Raw genomic sequence first — 18,732 nt, forward strand, 5'->3', positions numbered from 1 at the left:
ATTTCTCTTATATTCTTAAGTGTGCATAGATTCTTTTCATACCCTAGATTTAGATTTATTTGTTATTTATATTGTACAATCAATGGTGAATAAAAGCACCAAAATGATATTCTGATGTGCACTAACTGGTGTGTGTGCTGAATGACAATAAAGTGGCTATTTATTCTGTTCTGTTCTTCTAAAGATGTATGCCGTGAGCATCTATCCAGCTATGGGTCGAGTGCTCCCTCTATACTTGAAACGTGGGTATTACAGGTAACTGAAACACAATGGCAGGAGGTGTTCGCTTTTAATGGTTTTATTTAAGTTTGAGCTGCTGCATCAGAAGTTCCCAGCACGACTCATGTTGATGTTAAACTGCTTCCCCTTTAATATTTTGGACCATTTGGTGAGACTAATTTATGACATCACTTTAACTGTAGCACAGATATTGGGATAAATATAACATCCTAACCGTGTCAGTCTTTATCCACGATCACTACTTTTAAAACACTTCTTTTTCCCGGTAGTTGGCTCCAGTATCCCACCTTACAGCATCCTGCTTGCAGCAATAAATATGGACACTTCCGTGTTATGATGTACGTCACCGGAGTGACACAAAACTCCCACAATGCAATGTTACGTAGACCTCAGCTAAACAACAAGCCGCACCTGAGCCTGAATGGTTTTAAATAGCCGGTCCGGATCGTCTGCCCCCGCTGTTTCTGTCCGGAGGTGGTCTGCCGGAGCTGGCTCGTTTTAGGTATGCTGTCCCGACAAATATGAGCGGATAGCCCTTAGCTAAGTAAGCTAACGGTAGTTATCATTGGCTGCTTCTAATTTAGCACAAATAAGCGTCTTTGAAGACATTTAGCTACAAATGAATCTCGGAAGCATGTTAGATTCTCGTAACTGGTTAATAATGAGTTGTGCTGTTACTCTGAGGTAATTAGTGCTTTTGAAACTAGCACTGATTCGGTGTAGTTGGGGCTAAATGTTCTGCTTATTTAAAGTTGAGTAATCGATTTGTTTTGCAGTGCACAGTTAGCAGGTGAGCACTGAAACTGCTGCTTTTAGCCTGCTACAACTTCAAGATGGCGACTTAACATTTTTTTTTTAAAAAACAACTTCTTGCTTTTATCATTTTAAAACTTAAATCAGAAAAACACCCCGTCTTTACTCTAATTTTCTGCGTCCACCTAAAATGTGACCACAAAAACGAAACAAAGCAACAAAAGGCCAAAGGAGCTTGGAAAGAAAAGCTCTGGACTTCTTTAAGTTGCTTGAAGACGTCTCACCTCTCATCCGAGAAGCTTCTTCAGTTCTGAACTTCAAGCAACTTAAAGAAGTGCAGACGCTTTTCTTTCCAAGCTCCTTAGACTACGATGACTGAGAACCTTCACAGACATAAAGCAACAAAAGTGGGCACAATATAATTCTCATGGTCCTCCTGCTCGACCATCCCAGATGTACCTAAAAGTTTTATGCTCCAAATTGTATTAATATATACAGATTTCTGTGAAGTTTAAAGCTTTTATAAGATGCTTTTCTAGATAATTTTATTAGAAAAATGGGGTTTCCAGCAGGTTTGTTCACACTTTGAAATCTGAGGCAATGTTTGAACTTGGACAGCTCAAAAAGTATTAAAGATAAAAGTCTGATGTATCCTTTGGGCTTTCTTACCATAAAAATGAACCACTAGTTAGGAACGGGTACTTTAAAAGTGTCAAAGCGGTCCTGTGAAGTCCCGTGTTTGAGCACAAACTAATACATTCATGTTGCAAAAGAGTGATCATTTCCAAACAGTATAAAGTCAAACTTTACAGTAATGCAAAATAAAACATGTAAAACACTTTTAACTTTAAATTCTTCATCAAAATCTCCATATTTTTACTCAACTGTGATGCTGGTTGAGTAAATATGACAAAAACAAAAATGTCAGCACATAGTGTGATACAAATAAAACGCCATCCTAGAGTTTTCAGATGGTACTCTGTAGGACTGCCTGATTTTTGTTCAACTTTAGATTTTTTTGATGTGTTGGTTCCAAATTACATATCTTGATTTATTTTTTATGATGGGGGTGGACTATTGTAAAATCTAAATATCTTAAAACACAAAAATTTCACAGCGTTCATTTTATATATCCAAAACTTGGTCCATAAAAACTTTTAGGCAAAGATTGTGGTTGCAAAGAAAGTGTTATCACAATGGGATGACTTTTACATTGTCTCGATTAAACTGCTTGTTTATTTATTAACTCCCTTGTTTGTATTGCACAGCTGTGTCCTCCCACTCTGCGGTTGAGGGTTCAGGGTCCAGAATGGATCCCGACTATGAACATCGCCTCCTACGCCAAATTAACACCGAGAATGACATCTTTGTGAGTCGTTCGCTTAGTTTCTCCTCCTCTTCCTAGTTTTCATCATTAATAATATGATAAAGTGTCATTTTTTCCATCCCTTCATCTGATTTGAAATTTGCTTTATTAATTTATTCCTTGTAGAGAATTATTCTTTTATCTACTCCGATATTGTAACCACATTGGCTGTAGTATGGGAACTTAATAAAGATGTGCATCAGTGCTGAATGTGTGACATTATTAAGTTAGATCTTAGATGACGTAATCACTAACAAACCTCTGTGTTCATAAACGTACATACTTAATGATAAATGTTTGTGTTGCAGAAACTGCAGAACAGTCGGACACCCGCCGGCTCACCACTGTCCTCGCCCACTAAGCTTGGAGACCGATTCATACCTACCAGAGCGGGGGCAAACTGGAATATCAACTTTCACAGGATCAACGTGAGGCTGTGTTTTAAGTTTTGGGTTTTTGTAAGAGAGCTGTGTGGACACACCCAGTGGTTCAAGTTCTAATTCTGATGTTGTGGAAATTTTTTTTGTTTTGTTTTGTCACTTTAAGTCTTTAAAATTCTTGAAAGAGCATCTCAGAGCACTTCTGTGTTTTATTTAAGCAGCGAAAATAGCCGACAGTAGGGAAACTGTCTCAGTGTCCACAGCTGGTGAGGTCGCTCCTCTCTGGGCTTTGACAGCAACTTCATGAATTAGTGGAAATTAAATAGTCGTGTAAGTCGGCTGGTTCGGGTTATGGAGGGAAGACTCAGATTTACTGTTTCATATTTTCTAAAGTTGTGATGTTTGTTTTCCAAATGTTTAAAATGGTAAAAATGAAGGCGAACCCTTGAATGATGATTGCTTGGTTTGTTGTGTGAAATAATTTACAGTGTAAATGTTATAAATTGATCAATAATCTTTATGATTTATGTGCAGGAAAATGAGAAGTCACCGACTGTGAACAAAAAAACAAAGGATGCCTCTTCTGACAATATCAAAGGTGAATATGTTTTGAAATTGTCTAAATTTTGCTGTTTCCTTGTTATTCTTTTATACCTGCACATGAATCAAATATCACTGCTGTCGTCGCTGTAGCAGACGGGCTGGCCTACTCTGCTTTGCTGAAGAATGAGCTGTTGGGAGCAGGAATAGAAAAGATCCAAGATCCCCAGACGGAGGACAGACGTCTGCAATCGTCCCCGCCCGAGAAGAGGAGTCTCTTCTCTGTATGGAAGTCTCAGATTCTCTCGGTCATCCATGTTTGTGCTCTGATCAGACCTCTGTTTGCTCTAATGATGCACCTTTACTTTTCAGTACTCGCTCAACACCAAAAGCTTGTCATCAGAAGACGGCGCCAACGTCTCTCCCTACTCGTTATCACCCGTCAGCAATAAAAGGTAAGAGCGCTGTTTGAGCTCTAAAGTTTGAGATCATCCCTGCACTTTGGAGTCACGTTATACCTGAACTTCCTGTTGCAGTCAGAAGTTGTTGCGTTCACCAAGGAAGCCAACTCGCAAGATCTCCAAGATTCCCTTTAAAGTCCTGGATGCTCCAGAGCTGCAGGATGACTTTTATCTTAACCTGGTGGACTGGTCGGCTCTCAATATGCTCAGTGTGGGGCTGGGCACGTGTGTTTACCTGTGGAGCGCATGCACCAGCCAGGTACCGATACTGGAGTGTAAATTTCTGTTTGTTGTTGCTGTGCTGTGCAACAGTGACTCACTAGCTAAGTGTCCTCAGGTGACCAGACTGTGCGATTTGTCAGTAGAGGGCGACTCTGTCACATCGGTCGGATGGTCTGAAAGGGTAAGTACACGTAGCAGACTACTGTCAAAGAAACCTGTTAGTTGTTTTTTGTTATTAAGAAGATGCTTTGCACTTTGTTTTTAGGGTAACCTTGTAGCCGTGGGAACTCACAAAGGCTATGTTCAGATCTGGGATGCTGCTGCTGGCAAAAAGCTTTTTGCCTTGGAGGGCCACACAGCCAGAGTTGGTGAGTTAGTGTGATCGTGGCTTCAGAAATGATCCTAAAGGAATACTTGAAAAATCAGCCAGGATAAAGTTGAGACATCTTGGAGGTCATTCAAGCGGAGCAACTAAGACTGTCTAAGCTGAGGCTTAAGTTAAAGTTACTCTGATTACAGGAGCTCTGGCTTGGAACGCCGACCAGTTGTCTTCGGGAAGCCGAGATCGTATGATCCTCCAGCGAGACGCGCGGACGCCTCCGCTGCAGTCAGAGAGGCGCCTGCAGGGACACAGACAGGAAGTGTGCGGTTTGAAGTGGAGCACTGACCATCAGCTGCTCGCCTCTGGTGGAAATGACAACAAGGTAGTTTTGTTTTTTATGATGATATTGATATTTAATCAACCACAAAGACTGTACGGATTTGCTTTGCTCACTGATGATGTGTTCGATTTGTGGTCTTAGCTGTTGCTGTGGAACCACTCGTCGCTCAGTCCCATGCAGACGTACATCGATCACCTGGCTGCAGTTAAAGCCATCGCCTGGTCCCCCCATCAGCACGGCCTGCTGGCCTCGGGCGGCGGCACCGCCGACCGCTGCATTAGATTTTGGAATACCCTGACATCGCAGCCGCTGCAGTGCATGGACACCGGCTCTCAGGTCTGCAACCTGGCCTGGTCCAAACATGCTAATGAGCTGGTAAGAGACCCCACATGCACAGTAGATGTGCTGTCCGCGGATTTATTACCATTTGTAATTGTGAAGACACTGATTAAAAATGTAGGTCAGCAGCGATGCGTTAAGAGTAGGGATGGGTATTGTTTAGGTTTTATCCAATACCGGTGCCAAACCGGTACTTTTGAAACGGTGCCGGTGCTTAAACGGTGCTTAAAGAACGGAAAACACAAACTTTGTCCAAAAACCTCTCATGTTTTTTTTCTGCAGTTTTGGGGCATATATGGCATCACTCTTGGCTGGAAGCAGTGCTTAAGCAATGGAAAAAAAACACAAACCTCTCATGTTCAGCTGTTTCCCACTTTTTCTTTGGTCATTTTAGCCTTTTTGGCCAGGGTGAAGGGAGTATCTGCCATCAAACAAGAAGACAGCCGCATGTAGCTATGATGATGTTTGCTAGTTCACCTTACGTGTATTAATGTAATAACGTGGTTAGCCTACTCAACGTAAATTAGCTACTCACGCAGAGAAGAACGGCTGCTGCTGCATCATCATCCTCATCATTTCTGCTACACTGGCAGGGCTAGGGGCCAGGACTCTCCTCTTTGTGTTTTTGGGGGATGTTGCTAACTCCGGGTCCGATAACAGGCACCACACCCGCAGTAGATGTGCTCGGTGTGAGGTCTCGCAGCAAGCTATCAAATACGGTGCATTTCTCGGCTTTTAACAAAATGCTATACGTCTCCAGGTGTTTCATCAGATTTGAGGTGTTACCTCCTTTGACAGTATCACAGTATCAGCTTAAAGCACTTGTTGCTGCTGAGTTTGCATCTTTTGCTGTGAAGTACAGCCAGACTTTGACCGCTTCGCCTTGGACATTTTTAATCTGTAGCTCTGCTCTAAAAGAACGTACGTACCTGGCCCCGCCTACTATCCTTGGAAAGGTAAAATGATTGGCTAGAATCCAAAGTGTGAGACATCTCAAGAAAAAAAGCACCGAAATGTGTGCTGCTTTTCGGTCTGGTTACTACCGTTTATGTCATTATGGCAACGGATACCGGTACCCATCCCTAGTTAAGAGCATTTTCTGAAGTCGATTGGATACATGTACAGAGCTGTTCTGATTGGCCAGCTCCAGGGGCTTCTGCATGGATCGACCTCAGCTCTATAATCATGAGTGAGGGAGATTAAAACTCAACTCTGTTTCGTTGCATGTAAAATTAGCGTAAACCTACGAGTGCAGAATGAATCCTGTTTTGTGTGTTTTATTGAAAATGACAAACTTCAGAATTAAGAATAGCTGCAAAATTACTGATTTGTCGTTGCTGGACCCAAAACTGGCAGGTAGGTGAGTCTTACTGTCACATAAGGTAACTGTCATGTTTGATTTAATGTGAACTTTAAATACACAGATAAAGAGATTAATCATTTTGTATTAGTGATGAGCAGGATGACAGATTCTGTCAGGCAGGAGTCTCGTACTTTATTCTTCATCAGTCATGCTCTTTATTATTAAGGACGTGATTTATATCTTTAGTGATCCTCCCCCAACCCACTCAATCACTGACTCTTCAGATATCTTCTGGGGGGAAGATGGATGGAGCATGCTAATCATCTTTCCAGCCCTTTTAATGACATTTTGAATTTGTGATCCGAGCTTGACACAAAGGTTATCCGTTATGGAGAATGGGTTCAACAGTTACCCCATAAAACGGTAACATAATGGTTTGGACCTGTGCAGAGGGAAGGGTAGTGGAAGACTACAGAGAAGGTTCGTGGATGCAGTGAAGGAGGAAATGCAGAGGGTTGGTGCGACAGAGGATGCTGGGGATAGGCTGAGATGAGGCAGATGATCTGCTGTGGCGACCCCGAAAGAAAGAAGAGGTTTTCAGAGATTAAGCTCGCTGTTAATTCAGCTATATCGCCTTTACATACTGTGATGGCCACACCCATGACTGCACTCTAAAAGTCGGTAACTCTGATGTATTCTTTATTTCTTCATTAATAATAATAACACACTTCAGTTTGCAGTAAGTTTATTGTTTGGTTTGGATACATTTGTTTGTAAGCGCGCACATTTAGTTTGCTTATGTATTTATACCAATTTATTTCTGATTCTTGGTTTGATTTTTGTATAGTCTTTGTCTGGCCTCCCTCACCGATCGTGGCAGGTAAGAAACAGGTAAAGGAAACAAAAGGTGGCGTTTAAAGCAGTGAAATGCATAGAGGGGATGATTGGACCGCACCACCACCTCCTGCTGAAGGGGGAGAAAGTGTGTTTTCTTTAGTTAAATGTTTGAGTAGGGATGGGTACCGGTGTCCGGTGCCATGATGGCACCGGTTCTGACATAAACGGTAGTAACCAGACCGAAAAGCAGCGCACATTTCGGTGCTTTATTTCGGTGCTTTATTTCGGTGCTTTATTTCGGTGCTTTTTTTTCCTGAGCTGTGATACACTTCTAGCCAATCATTTTACGTTTCCGAGAATAGTAGGCGGGCCCAGGTACGTACGTTCTGTTAGCGCAGAGCTACAGATTAAAAATGTCCAAGGCGAAGCGGTCAAAAGTCTGGCTGTACTTCACAGCAAAAGATGCAAACTCAGCAGCAACAAGTGCTTTAAGCTGATACTGTGATGCTGTCAAAGGAGGTAACACCTCGAATCCGATGAAACACCTGGCAACGCATAGCGTTTTTTTTTTAAAAGCCCAGAAATGTGCCGTATTTGATAGCTTGCTGCGAGACCTCACACCGAGCGCATCTACTGCGGGTGGGTTGCCTGTTATGCAACATCCCCCAAAAACACGAAGAGGAGAGTCCTGGCCCCTAGCCCTGCCAGTGTAGCAGAATGATGAGAATGATGATGCAGCAGCAGCCGTTCTTCTCTGCGTGAGTAGCTTAATGTTGTTCGTGTGTAATTTACGTTGAGTAGGCTAACCACGTTATTACATTAATGCATGTAAGGTGAACTAGCAAACACCATCATAGCTACATGCGGCTGTCTTCTTGTTTGATGGCAGATACTCCCTTCACCCTGGCAAAAAAGGCTAAAATGACCAAAGAAAAAGTGGAAAACAGTTAAACATGAGAGGTTTTTGGACAAAGTTTGTGTTTTTTTCCATTGTTTAAGCACTGCTTCCAGCCAAGAGTGATGCCATATATGCCCCATAGCTGCAGAAAAGGCTAACATTGTTATCTTTTTACAAAAAACAGCTGAACATGAGAAGTTTTTGGACCAATTTTGTGTTCTCCATTCTTTAAGCACCGGTTTGAGCACCGTTTAAGCACCGGCACCGTTTCAAAAGTACCGATTTGGCACCGGTATCGGATAAAACCTAAACGATACCCATCCCTATGTTTGAGTTTAGGGTTTAGTTTTGATTTTCTTCTTTGGTGTTTAGTTTATTAACAAACTGGACTGTGCTGCATCGTTTTGTGGTTTGTTTACTTCTGTTGTGTCATAGTGGTCTGATCAGCCATTATATGTGTGTCATTTCCTGTTTAGGTCACTCATGTTTGTTGAGGTCACAGTTCACGGTTTCTTTGACTTCTTTCATGAGCTCAACATTTACTGTTTGTAAATAAATGAAAACCCATTTTCGGATCATTCCTGTGACTCCTGCTTTTTCAGCTCGGTCCATCACACATACATGAACTGGAGTTCGCTGTTAAAAACAACAAAAAGCAAACAAATGCTTTTCTTTTTCAGGTAAGCACCCACGGATACTCTCAGAATCAAATCTTGGTGTGGAAATATCCAGCTCTCACTCAGGTGGCCAAGCTTACAGGACACTCCTACCGAGTGCTCTACCTGGTCAGTCTGGGGTTTTTTTCTCTCCACTGATAATATAAATGGCCTGTATTTATATAGCGCTTTACTTTAAATAAGAACATTATTGAGATAAAATTCGAATGACTTGTTGTACTCTCTAGGCCATGTCTCCAGACGGTGAGGCGATCGTGACGGGAGCTGGAGACGAGACTTTACGCTTCTGGAACGTTTTCAATAAAACGCGCTCGACAAAGGTGAGAAAGCATCGACAACAAACCCCGCCCATTTTAATACCTGCTGAAAACATTAACCAAGTTTCTTCATTTTTTGTTTCAGGAATCTGTATCAGTTTTAAATCTCTTCAAGAGGATACGGTGACTTTAAGCACCTTTTTTTTTTAAAGAAATAAAATCCTGCCATCATCGGCGGATAGCTCAGCCGCCCGGTGCTAAAGACATAAAGTACAATCAGAGGCTTATTGTGAGTTTTCTTTTCACAAAGGGAATGACAGCAACACCTAGTTTTATTTTTATTTTTTAAAATTGTGTGAAAAATTCTTTTGCACCTGCTGTGAGTGTATTATTTGTATTGTATGCTTAAAAAATGTAAAAGTGGGTGGTTTTTTTTTCTTTCTTTTTTGTCAGTATACAAAAGTAGAAATCACAAGCCTTAAGAATATTGGTATCATCTGAAATGTGTTTTGTTTACCTCAGATTTAATTTATTTAACACACTTATTATACAAAAGACATTCAGAGACTTATTTTTACACCATTGTTCATAGGATGGAGGTTTGGAGTGATTTAATGACATATTATACTATGAATAAATAAAAAAACAAGCACCATGGTTATTGTGACCTTTGGACTGTGGTTGAGAGGAGGTGACTGAGTACACAAAGTCTAATGCTGTGCATTTAGACGTCTACTGAATTGCTGATTATTTGCAGTAAAACAAATAAAAGATACTCAGGAGCCACTTTCTGACTTTGTGTTTATTTATTTATTTTTCACAACTTGTACAGCGTGGATGGAAAACCCGCCAGTGCATTCAGAATTGTTATAATTTCTTCGCGGCATAAATTGAACAAGCTGCTGGAAACATTCCTCAGAGATTCTGGTAAACTTGTTGCAGTGTTTAAGAAAAAACAACCAAACAGTTTTAGATCATTCGAGTTTTGTGATGTGGCGCGTTATCCTCCCCAGACGCAACCATCAGAAGATGAGTACACTGTGGTCATAAGGGAATATGGTCAGCAGCAGAACTCGGGTAGGCTGTCGCATTTAAGTGATGCACAACTGATACTTCTGGACCCGGTGTGCCGAGATGATATTCCTCACACCACCACACCACCATCAACCAGCCTGAACCACTTGCACGGGGCAGGGCGATGCCATGCTTTCATGTTGTTTGCACCAAACTCTTTACCGTGTGAATGTGAAAGCAAAAATTGAGCCTGATCAGACCGGACAAAGTTTTACCGAGCTTTTGTTGTTCACGTTTGATGAGCCAGTATGAATTAAAGCCTCAATTTCCTGTTCCTGGCTGATAGGCACAAAGTATGGTCTTCTGCTGCTCTAACTCATCTGCATTCAAAGGTGCTCTTCTGCATCCCTTGAGTGAAACGAGTTGTATTCCCTTGACCTCTGACATCAACACGGCAAATTCAAAGTCACTTAAATCACCTTTCGTCTCCATTCTGATGCTTGGGTTGAACTTCAGCAGGTTGTCATGAGCATGTGTATATATACCAAATGTCCCTGATTAGAAGTCATGTGAGTAGCAGATCAGATTTTGGGGTTGAACAGTGCAATAAATAACATGACAAACAACATCTTTTAAATTATCTCCACGTTTAAAAAAAAAAAGAATATTGGCTTCTGGATCATTACATGATTTTCATTATGTGAGATGTTTGTGTAAAATCAAAGCTAAGGCACAGTCTGTGCTGATGACAGCAAATGGCTGTAGTTGTAATTGCTCTCCAATCCAGCAGGTGGCGGTACTTTTTTCCTCTTCCTCTGTGGTCGTTGATCGGAAATGCTGTCGACAGGCGGGAACTTGAAAGTTTGAGTAGGTTTAGGTTAAACAATATTCCCGTTTTAGCGCCGTAAACTGTTTTTATTGAATTAAAGAGGCATCTTTCGTGCGAGCACGGTAAGTTGGAGGGACATCTGTGAATTACGTGCACTCATTAAGCTAACTACGCTGGCTGATGATAATAGTCTCCTGTTGTTGTTTCTAGCTTTAGCTCGTTACCCGCTGTTATTTGTCAGGATGGGAGACAGAAATCTTGTTCAGGACTTGAAACGCTGGGCGACAGAGGAGTTTGGGCTGCCCCCGGACAGGCTGCCTAATGACAGCTATTTTAAAACGTAGGTATCTACACTTATATGACCTGTCGTCAATGTTATTACCTAACTTTTTAGCCTTGAACTAATGTTGATTGTTTTCCAGACTCTGTGTTGGGACGGGGAAGTCGATATGGAAATATGTCACCCAGCATGTTTTCCAGCAAAGGTGAGACTTTGCTCCCGCTTGCTTTTTGTTTTGTTTTATAAACCTTTTGATCACTAAATTATAACGAGAGCACGGCTCATTTCCTGTCCTCAAACATTTACTCAGGACTCTGGTTCATTGCAAAAGAAAAAACATTTGTATGAATGGCCTGTTTTCTAAAATAAACTGCAACCTCTGACTGATTTCTGTCTTTTTAGGAATGTGAGGATCATGCGTGGCAATCTTCAGTGGTATCCTTTTTGGTCTTGACTTGATTTGCAAAGCTTCCAGCTTCTTTCCAACAGACTTTAAATTTCTCCCGGACCTGAATGTTACCTTTCTTTGTTATTTATTTGCTCTGTTATCCTTGACATTGTTATTAGGTATAAATCGCTTCAAGACAAAGAGGTAGGCTGCAACTTATTTCTTTTCCCCAGCAGTTATAATTTAGTTTAATTGTTAGTGATTGCGCTTCACAAAGTGGAGTGTCTGTAAAAGCTATGTTTGTGTTTACTGGTGTGCAGTCTTGTCAGGCTGAGGGCCAGAATGAGGCTGCAAGGCGTAAAGATCTCCAGAAGAAGATAGAGCAGCTGAAAGAAGAGATTAGTCACCTGGACTCTCAGATGAGTGTTACAGAGGAGCAGATGGCCACACAAGGTTAGTCCATCATATACACTGTGGGCAGGACTTCCAGCCATTCCGCCATAATTTTCCTCCAGTCAGGGTTGTGAGGGGACTGGAGCCTGTCCTGCTGAGTGAGACGCAGTGCACATTGGACACTAACGCAGAGACAGCAACCGATCATTCTCACATTCACACCTATGCTCAATTCAAAATCATCAGTTGATGTGTTGTCACTACTTTGATTAGATGCAAACATGTCTGATGTTGTGTATGTTTGTTTCAAAAGGTACTGAGTTACACTTTGTGATTGTTTTCTTATATAAAGATAAAATAATTAAAGTTAAAATGAGAGAAGTTCTGAAAAAATATCTTTTTCACACATTTCACATGGTGACAGGTTCAGCTCAAATATATTAGTTATACCACAAAGTGCTGACAAGGTTGAATCGGTGATATCAGTTTTCTCAACTTAATTTACATGGCTGTGAAAAGATCTTTCTTCTTTAACTTTTGTTGAGGGTGAACGGCAGAAATGGTTTTTCTCTACTATTTTGCCGTTTGCGTTTAATAGCTGCATTTTCTGCTGTGATTACACAGAGAGCTCTATCAGTCGAACCTGGGCCCAGGTGGAAGACGGCCAACGCAGAGAGCTGCTGCTTCAGGCTTTCAGGCAGCGCTGCATCTCGAGCTGCAAGGATCTTTCTGATGATGTCCAACAGATCAGTGTGCACTGCCAGGCTCTGGAACAGATGGCCAGGTAAGACAAAACATTTACTAATACATTTTAAGTGAAAATGAGCCGCGATGCCTTTTACATGTTTTTCTTTTTGTGTGTGTGTTTATTGCAGAAAAGCAGAAATTGAAGTGCTGTTTGATAAATCTTCTTGCAACAGCCTCAATGTCAAAGTGGCAACAGAGGCACAAGTTCTGGTAAAACATGCCCGAATCTGTATTTTACTTAAGTTTAAAATTTAGAATGTTTATCAGACAGATATAGCTGCTTTGGAGGGACTCTGTGTGTTTTCTATCCATCAGACAGACATTCAGACTTGGGGCCAATTTATAGTTACCAGTTAAATGGTAAATGGCCTGTATTTATATAGCGCTTTACTAGTCCCTAAGGACCCCAAAGTGCTTTAACCAACCAGTCATCCACCCATTCACACACTGGTGTTAACCCAACATTACTTCACCTAACCTTACCTAATGTATTCTGGGAGAAATGTTAACATTCGCACAAATCTGGAATCAGTTGCTTACCGAGGCAACTGTAGCATATCAGCTGCTGACTTCATGAAATCATCCATTACTTTTGTTTTTTTTCTTTAGCGCGATGTGAGAGAGCTGTGTGACGACAGGGTCCACTTCTATCAGTCTTTACAAGAGTGCGAATCGAAAACACAGCACTCTGCAGCCACACAGTAAGGACCGCAGACTGTACTCGATTTAAGTTATTCAGCTTTTAAAATGTATTTAGTTTCTTGTTTGTTTGTTTTCCCTGTAGTATGACCCGTGAGCAGCGGACTGCTGTATTCCAGTACTGGCTGAGTGCTGTTGAGGTTGGTGTGTTTGTGTCTGATTTTACAAAATATTTTTGTATTTGTGTTAACACTGTCTTTAATTTTGACTTTGCATTAACACGCTGTTGCTTGTTGTGTCACCAGAACGTGTTGGGTACTTACCCTCCAAACCATGTTCTATCAGCGCTGCAGTATTTGGCTTCAAGAGAGCAGAAGGTATTGGAGGAGAAACTGTCGTCTCTGGACGTGACACGGGATGTAACAGCTCTGCAGTAAGGCAGTGACTGGGATCTTTCATTTCATGTTATGCTTCCAGATTTCCAGTGTAATGCATTTTAAAAATGTATTTATTTATTTTTTGACATGCAGGTTCCGCTATGAAAGCGATCACCTTCTGGATATGTCAGCAGAAGAGGAAAATGAGTTGCCACCAGTTAAAACCCTCTTAGAGGTGCGGTCACATTGCAGTATACCAATAGTAACGCAGACAAAACCATGTTCATACCATCATGATGAAAAATAGCACACCCCCTGTTAATTCTAACAGTTTACATATCAGGACATAATAAAGATAATCTGGTCTTAAAATGAGGTAAATACAAACAATAGCACATGTCATATTAAACCATATCATTGTTGATTTAACAAAAACTAATCCAAAATGCAGAAACAGTGTCAAAGGTTAAACACACCATATGATTCAGTAGCTTGTAGAACCAGCTTTAACAACAATGTCACATTTGCTGATGATCAGTGAATGAAATAAACAGAAGCAGTAAGAGTGGACTTATTTTTTCACACATTATGTCCTGATACATAAAATCTTGATCGAACCATGATCATCTCTTTCTTTTTCCTGGAATCTGCGATTGGTAACTTTTCATGCATAGACCCGCATGTGATTGTTGCTGCAGGCTGCTTGGGAAGAAGTGGAGCAGAACTTGGTGGAACTGGCCCAGACTCGCTCCAGAGTCCAGCAGCTCAAAAACCAGCTGCAAACCCGTAAGAAGGACGCTGAGCTCGAGGTGTCCAGTATTAGAGATGAGCTCCAGGATGATTCCTTGGCACTGTAAGTTCATTCCAATTCACTCTCTGCCTTTTCCATACATTTCATGTTTTTTTTGCAGTACTGCACCTTGGGAGTTGGGTTTCTGTGTGTGTGTGGGGGGGGCAACAAACAGCCACTGTTATTGTTGTTGTTTTTATCTGAACGTTACAATGTTTTTAAACTTTGTATTTACATCCTGTTTGAAAACAGCTATGTGAGCTCATTTTAATTAGTGGTAATATCTTTAGAGGCAATAATTTTGTCTCGTCTTCTACATGCTTTTTATTTTCCTTGCGCTCTGAACTGTTAGATCAGCTCTCGAGGTGGAACTGCAGTGTGTGATGCAGGCAGCCGCCAGGGATTATATCAGAGACCGCTGCATCCAACTTGACCAACATGCCCAAAGTCGACAGGAGGCGCTAAGAAGCCTTCGCAGGCAGTGGCAGAGCATACTGGACTTCAGACAACTAGTGGTGAGAGTTGACAGACAATATTTTGGGATGAAATATTTTCTACATGCATTATATATTGTAGATCTGTGGTCTAGATGGTTGCTAGGTGTGAGGAGACTGACTTTTTGTCAGCATTTGTCACATCATCGCAGCAATTTCCTAATGTTGTAAACCTGCTCAACATTTGGCAATAAAACCCTTTCTGATTCTGATCATAAAAATAATCATGTTCTGCTTTCTTGTTTTTATAGCTTCTCAGACAAGAGCAGATCAGAGGTCTGATTAAGGGGAACTCGACAGCCAAGACGCAGCTGATTCATCTTCACAGAGAGGTCAGGATCAATGACAGTGAAATATGTTTGATGAGAGGCTTCAGTCTGGGGTGAAAAACGAGAGTGACTAAAATTTAATTCTTATGGGTTTTTTTTTTGTAGCACTCTGAGGATTTTAATCTTTGTGTTTTGTCTCAGTTAGAGGAATTCATCCAGGCAAAACTAGTGGCACAGTTTGAAGATGTGACCACTGCAGCCAACAGTCTAAGGAACGCTGTGTCTAAGGAGGCCAGACAGATGGGAACAGTTTCACTTCTTTCACTGGACCGCAGAACTATTGAAGGGTATGAGCATGTTGCTTGGTATCCCTCTATTTGCCTTGTTGGTGGTACATCTGTGGGCCCAGCTGCAGTGAATCAAAACAAAAACATATTTAATTGTTGTCCTTGTCCAGCGGTGACATTCGCTGACCAGAAATATAATTCCATTTTGTTTTGTTTAGTATGCAACGAATTCCTGCATCGTGGTTGTCCATCCATCGCTTGCGGTCCCCGACCTTCAGCAGCGTGTGTCAGAGTCTGGCATTCCCTCTGTACAAGGTGAGTTCTGGCATATAATATGTAAAGTATTGCAGTTTTACTGTTTTCTCTTTGATTCGGCTCGCTCTCACGCTCATGTTTTGCTACAGTTGCAATCTGTTTGTGATGATATGGTGATTAATTAGTGAAAATTGCAAATCTGTGTCCCTCCCTTACCATCTAAATACCACAGAAATTCATTTAATTACTTGCATTGAGAGCCCAGCCAGAAACTCATAGGTTTAAAACATTCTTTCACAAATTGCGACGTAGTTACTGCAGGTCAGTTGTTTATTGCAAATCGACAGGCAGTTGGAGTCGTCTCTTACAAATGAAGATTCAAGATTCTTTATTTGTCACGTGCATGGTTATACAGGTATAACACGCAGTGAAACTGGACCTGATAGGCTCCTCTGAACGCTCTGCAGACGAGCTCTTCTGTTCAGCTGACTCCAAATGATTGCATCGTTCAGGCAGACTGTCCGTGTTCGTAAATTAGACACCGATTATTTGCAGACAACCTTTGCAGTCGCCTTGTGATTGAAGGTGGTTGCCAGAGTTTGGAAGTGTTGCACACTCAAACTCAGGGTGTCCAGTTGGAGTTGGTTGCTGAACGCTAAAAACATTCAATGCAGTCACTGGGCAACCACTTCATTCTTCCTTCCTTCCTTCCTTTGCTGAAAGGAGGTTGCTATGATGATCTTGCTTTAGTGTGACTGAGTCATTTGCTTCAGTAAAAGTAGATGTTAGTCAGTGGAGCATTGTTCTGAACTGGTGACATCATGATTTTGTGTTGTATTATTTTAAAATATTCAAATTGTAATTTCAGTCACTAAAACAAACAGTTTATTCAGTCATGCTGCCTGGGTAATGGCCTCCAAAGAAATCTTCTAAAGGGACTTAGTGACCGTCTCACTATCCTAACATCACTTATGTTTCCTGTGGATCTTTCTCAAATCATTTTCTACAAAATCAGTGTTTGCAGCCAATTCTTAAATGTGGCCTAAGTGATTGTAACGGACGGTCATTGATCGATGCTGAACCCCTCACAACCAGGGATGATAAAAATTGCATCTTTGAAAGTCAGTTTCACTGAGCAGAAGGAAAATAGAGTTCCATGTACCAAAGCTGCTGGGAGGTGTCCTTTTTCACTGTTTTATTTTTCCTCATATATTGCATATTAGTAACTTTTTTGACTTTCACACCCGACTTCAGGCTCCGGAGGAGTTGTGTTCCCGATCTCGCTCACAACAGCTTGAGCTGCGTTTTCTTCGTCAGTTACTTCAGCTTCACTCTGCCACTCTGCAGAAGATAAAGAAGGAAGCGGATCAGCTGGAGGCATCTGATCAAAAGGGTAACCAGGAGAACTTATCGGGAGATAAGAGATTTAAAGCATTTGGTTTAAACACAAATGAGGGCAGTGTTTGGTGTACACGTACTTAATATGTTGAGAAATTTCCTTAAAAAATAAAATGCTCAGTGGATTTTTAGTAACATACTGCTGTCTGTCTGCACTCTTAGCTCTCCTGTCCAGAGTCATGGAGGAGGACCAAAAGCTTCTTAAGTCTTTGGTACCAAGAGTCCGAGGGCTCACTCACCGCTGTGCACAGGGCCTTTCTTATGGGGACCAAGTCAAAACCGCCATCTCTTATTGGTGAGACGCATCTTTTAAACCGATAACCTGTTATCATTTTAATTGCTGCTTAATCGAGATTTCTCCTTTCTAATCTGGGTGTATTTTTACAAATTGAGATCTGGGAATTACCTAGAGTGATACGGTTACCTGAACAACATCTGCAAGTGAATGGACGAGTTATCACTAAAAGAGCATGTTTTAAACACTCATTAGAACTACTTCCTGGTTTAACCTTTAGACAATACTAAGATTATTCGTGCACACTTTTGTAAGTGTTTTTTCTTTCCAAATGTAAGTGATTTAGGCAGTTTTAATGATCTTTCATTGATTGTCTGACTAGGCTTTTGTTGCTGGAGTCCATTATGGAGAGATAAATGTACTTGCCATTTTTAACTGGTCTCCGTAATGCAATGGATAAATTACACCTGGTCAGTGATTCTGATTATTATTGACTTTTTTCTTTTTTTAAATGTAGAAGCTTAATCCAGGTACGGAAACTGACTGATAGTGGTTTAAGTCATCTAATTATAGTTTTGCAGCTCAAACTATTTCAAAAAAGACCAGCTTTCTTAATTCTTTGGTAGTAAATGAAGTCTTAAACCTTACTGTCAACTTGCCTATCTACAGACAGGTGATTACACCATTTCTAAATGACTTCATGGCTTGAATTAAAAAAAAATAAAATTCATGCTAGTACATCTGAGGCCAATATCTAACTGAATTTATTGGCTCTAATTATTTTCCATTCATGCCCTTGCTCAGTAGTCCAGCGTCTCATTCTCTAGTTAACGTCCCTGTTTTGTGTGTTGTAGGTGGGAAAGGCCAGCCCAGCATGTCCTTCCCGAGGTCAGTAAAGGAGGACTGACTTTTCAGCAGTGGTTACAAAGGTGGAAACTAGCAGCAAAGTCCCCATAGTTTAATACTGTGATGGATTCCTTTCAGCACCTTTCAGTGGTAGAATGAACACTGTGTTGTAGATATTTAATGCACAAATTGTGTTTGTTTGTTTTTTCTCTCATTTGTCATCATTACTCCTAATGTCTTACCATGTGTAAATCAGTCACTAATAAACCCTTTCGAAGCAAAATACTTGTTCCTTTCTTCTTTGCTTCCTCATATCCATTAAAGTTGTTTAAAACTGCCTCTGGCTCCTGCATTGGAAAACCAAGCTGAATCCATTGTGAATGAGCCGTAGGTGTCTATCAATAGCCATGTATCGATCTTTCTCACAGTCGGCATTCGGTCCACCGTCGAGCTCCGTGGGCACCGTTGTGGAGTGTGCAGCCATCCTTTGCATGGAGTAGCGCTGCTCCTTTGTAGCAGTGAAGGGGGAGTGGAGCAATCTGATTCTTGTGAACTC

At 41.2% G+C, this 18,732-nt stretch overlaps 2 protein-coding genes across 5 annotated transcripts; both read left to right on the plus strand.

The window, feature by feature from the left end:
* The first annotated feature begins 580 nt into the window (after nucleotides 1-580).
* On the plus strand, nucleotides 581-9,722 carry LOC146546327 (fizzy-related protein homolog). Of its 4 annotated transcripts, none has more exons than XM_085265343.1 (14): nucleotides 581-742; nucleotides 2,262-2,362; nucleotides 2,668-2,787; nucleotides 3,274-3,337; nucleotides 3,436-3,563; nucleotides 3,652-3,734; nucleotides 3,816-3,999; nucleotides 4,078-4,143; nucleotides 4,228-4,330; nucleotides 4,482-4,666; nucleotides 4,766-4,999; nucleotides 8,604-8,786; nucleotides 8,906-8,998; nucleotides 9,081-9,722. In XM_085265343.1, exons 2-14 carry the CDS (start codon nucleotides 2,303-2,305, stop codon nucleotides 9,120-9,122), a joined length of 1,545 nt encoding a protein of 514 aa, XP_085121469.1. In that variant the 5' UTR covers nucleotides 581-742; nucleotides 2,262-2,302; the 3' UTR covers nucleotides 9,123-9,722. The 4 variants fall into 4 exon arrangements, with proteins under 4 accessions (XP_085121469.1, XP_085121468.1, XP_085121470.1 ...); XM_085265342.1 differs by having other exon boundaries at nucleotides 582-742; nucleotides 3,433-3,563; XM_085265344.1 differs by having other exon boundaries at nucleotides 584-742; nucleotides 3,433-3,563; nucleotides 8,682-8,786.
* A 1,032-nt stretch (nucleotides 9,723-10,754) lies between these two features.
* On the plus strand, nucleotides 10,755-18,473 carry haus5 (HAUS augmin-like complex, subunit 5). Its single transcript, XM_085264373.1, has 20 exons — nucleotides 10,755-10,900; nucleotides 10,989-11,118; nucleotides 11,201-11,263; nucleotides 11,461-11,493; nucleotides 11,626-11,650; nucleotides 11,767-11,899; nucleotides 12,464-12,623; nucleotides 12,715-12,796; nucleotides 13,196-13,287; nucleotides 13,371-13,425; nucleotides 13,531-13,658; nucleotides 13,756-13,837; nucleotides 14,301-14,455; nucleotides 14,745-14,907; nucleotides 15,138-15,218; nucleotides 15,357-15,502; nucleotides 15,661-15,757; nucleotides 16,952-17,090; nucleotides 17,258-17,390; nucleotides 18,185-18,473. The coding sequence occupies exons 2-20, from the start codon at nucleotides 11,021-11,023 to the stop codon at nucleotides 18,285-18,287; spliced, it is 1,968 nt and encodes a 655-aa protein (XP_085120499.1). The 5' UTR covers nucleotides 10,755-10,900; nucleotides 10,989-11,020; the 3' UTR covers nucleotides 18,288-18,473.
* The last annotated feature ends 259 nt before the right edge of the window (nucleotides 18,474-18,732 follow it).

Source organism: Mchenga conophoros, linkage group LG23, assembly GCF_057382185.1.
Source record: "Mchenga conophoros isolate Kocher_MC1m ecotype Shallow Benthic linkage group LG23, M_conophoros_male_GT1.1, whole genome shotgun sequence".
NCBI lineage: Eukaryota > Metazoa > Chordata > Actinopteri > Cichliformes > Cichlidae > Mchenga > Mchenga conophoros.

Coding starts and splice junctions, on each gene's coding strand:
- LOC146546327 (XM_085265342.1), top strand. CDS start 2,303: ATGGATCCCGACTATGAACATCGCCTCCTACGCCAAATTAACACCGAG. Junction 2,363..2,667: donor ACACCGAGAATGACATCTTT/GTGAGTCGTTCG, acceptor TTTGTGTTGCAG/AAACTGCAGAACAGTCGGAC. Junction 3,735..3,815: donor TCACCCGTCAGCAATAAAAG/GTAAGAGCGCTG, acceptor TTCCTGTTGCAG/TCAGAAGTTGTTGCGTTCAC.
- haus5 (XM_085264373.1), top strand. CDS start 11,021: ATGGGAGACAGAAATCTTGTTCAGGACTTGAAACGCTGGGCGACAGAG. Junction 11,651..11,766: donor AATCGCTTCAAGACAAAGAG/GTAGGCTGCAAC, acceptor ACTGGTGTGCAG/TCTTGTCAGGCTGAGGGCCA. Junction 13,659..13,755: donor CGGGATGTAACAGCTCTGCA/GTAAGGCAGTGA, acceptor TTTGACATGCAG/GTTCCGCTATGAAAGCGATC.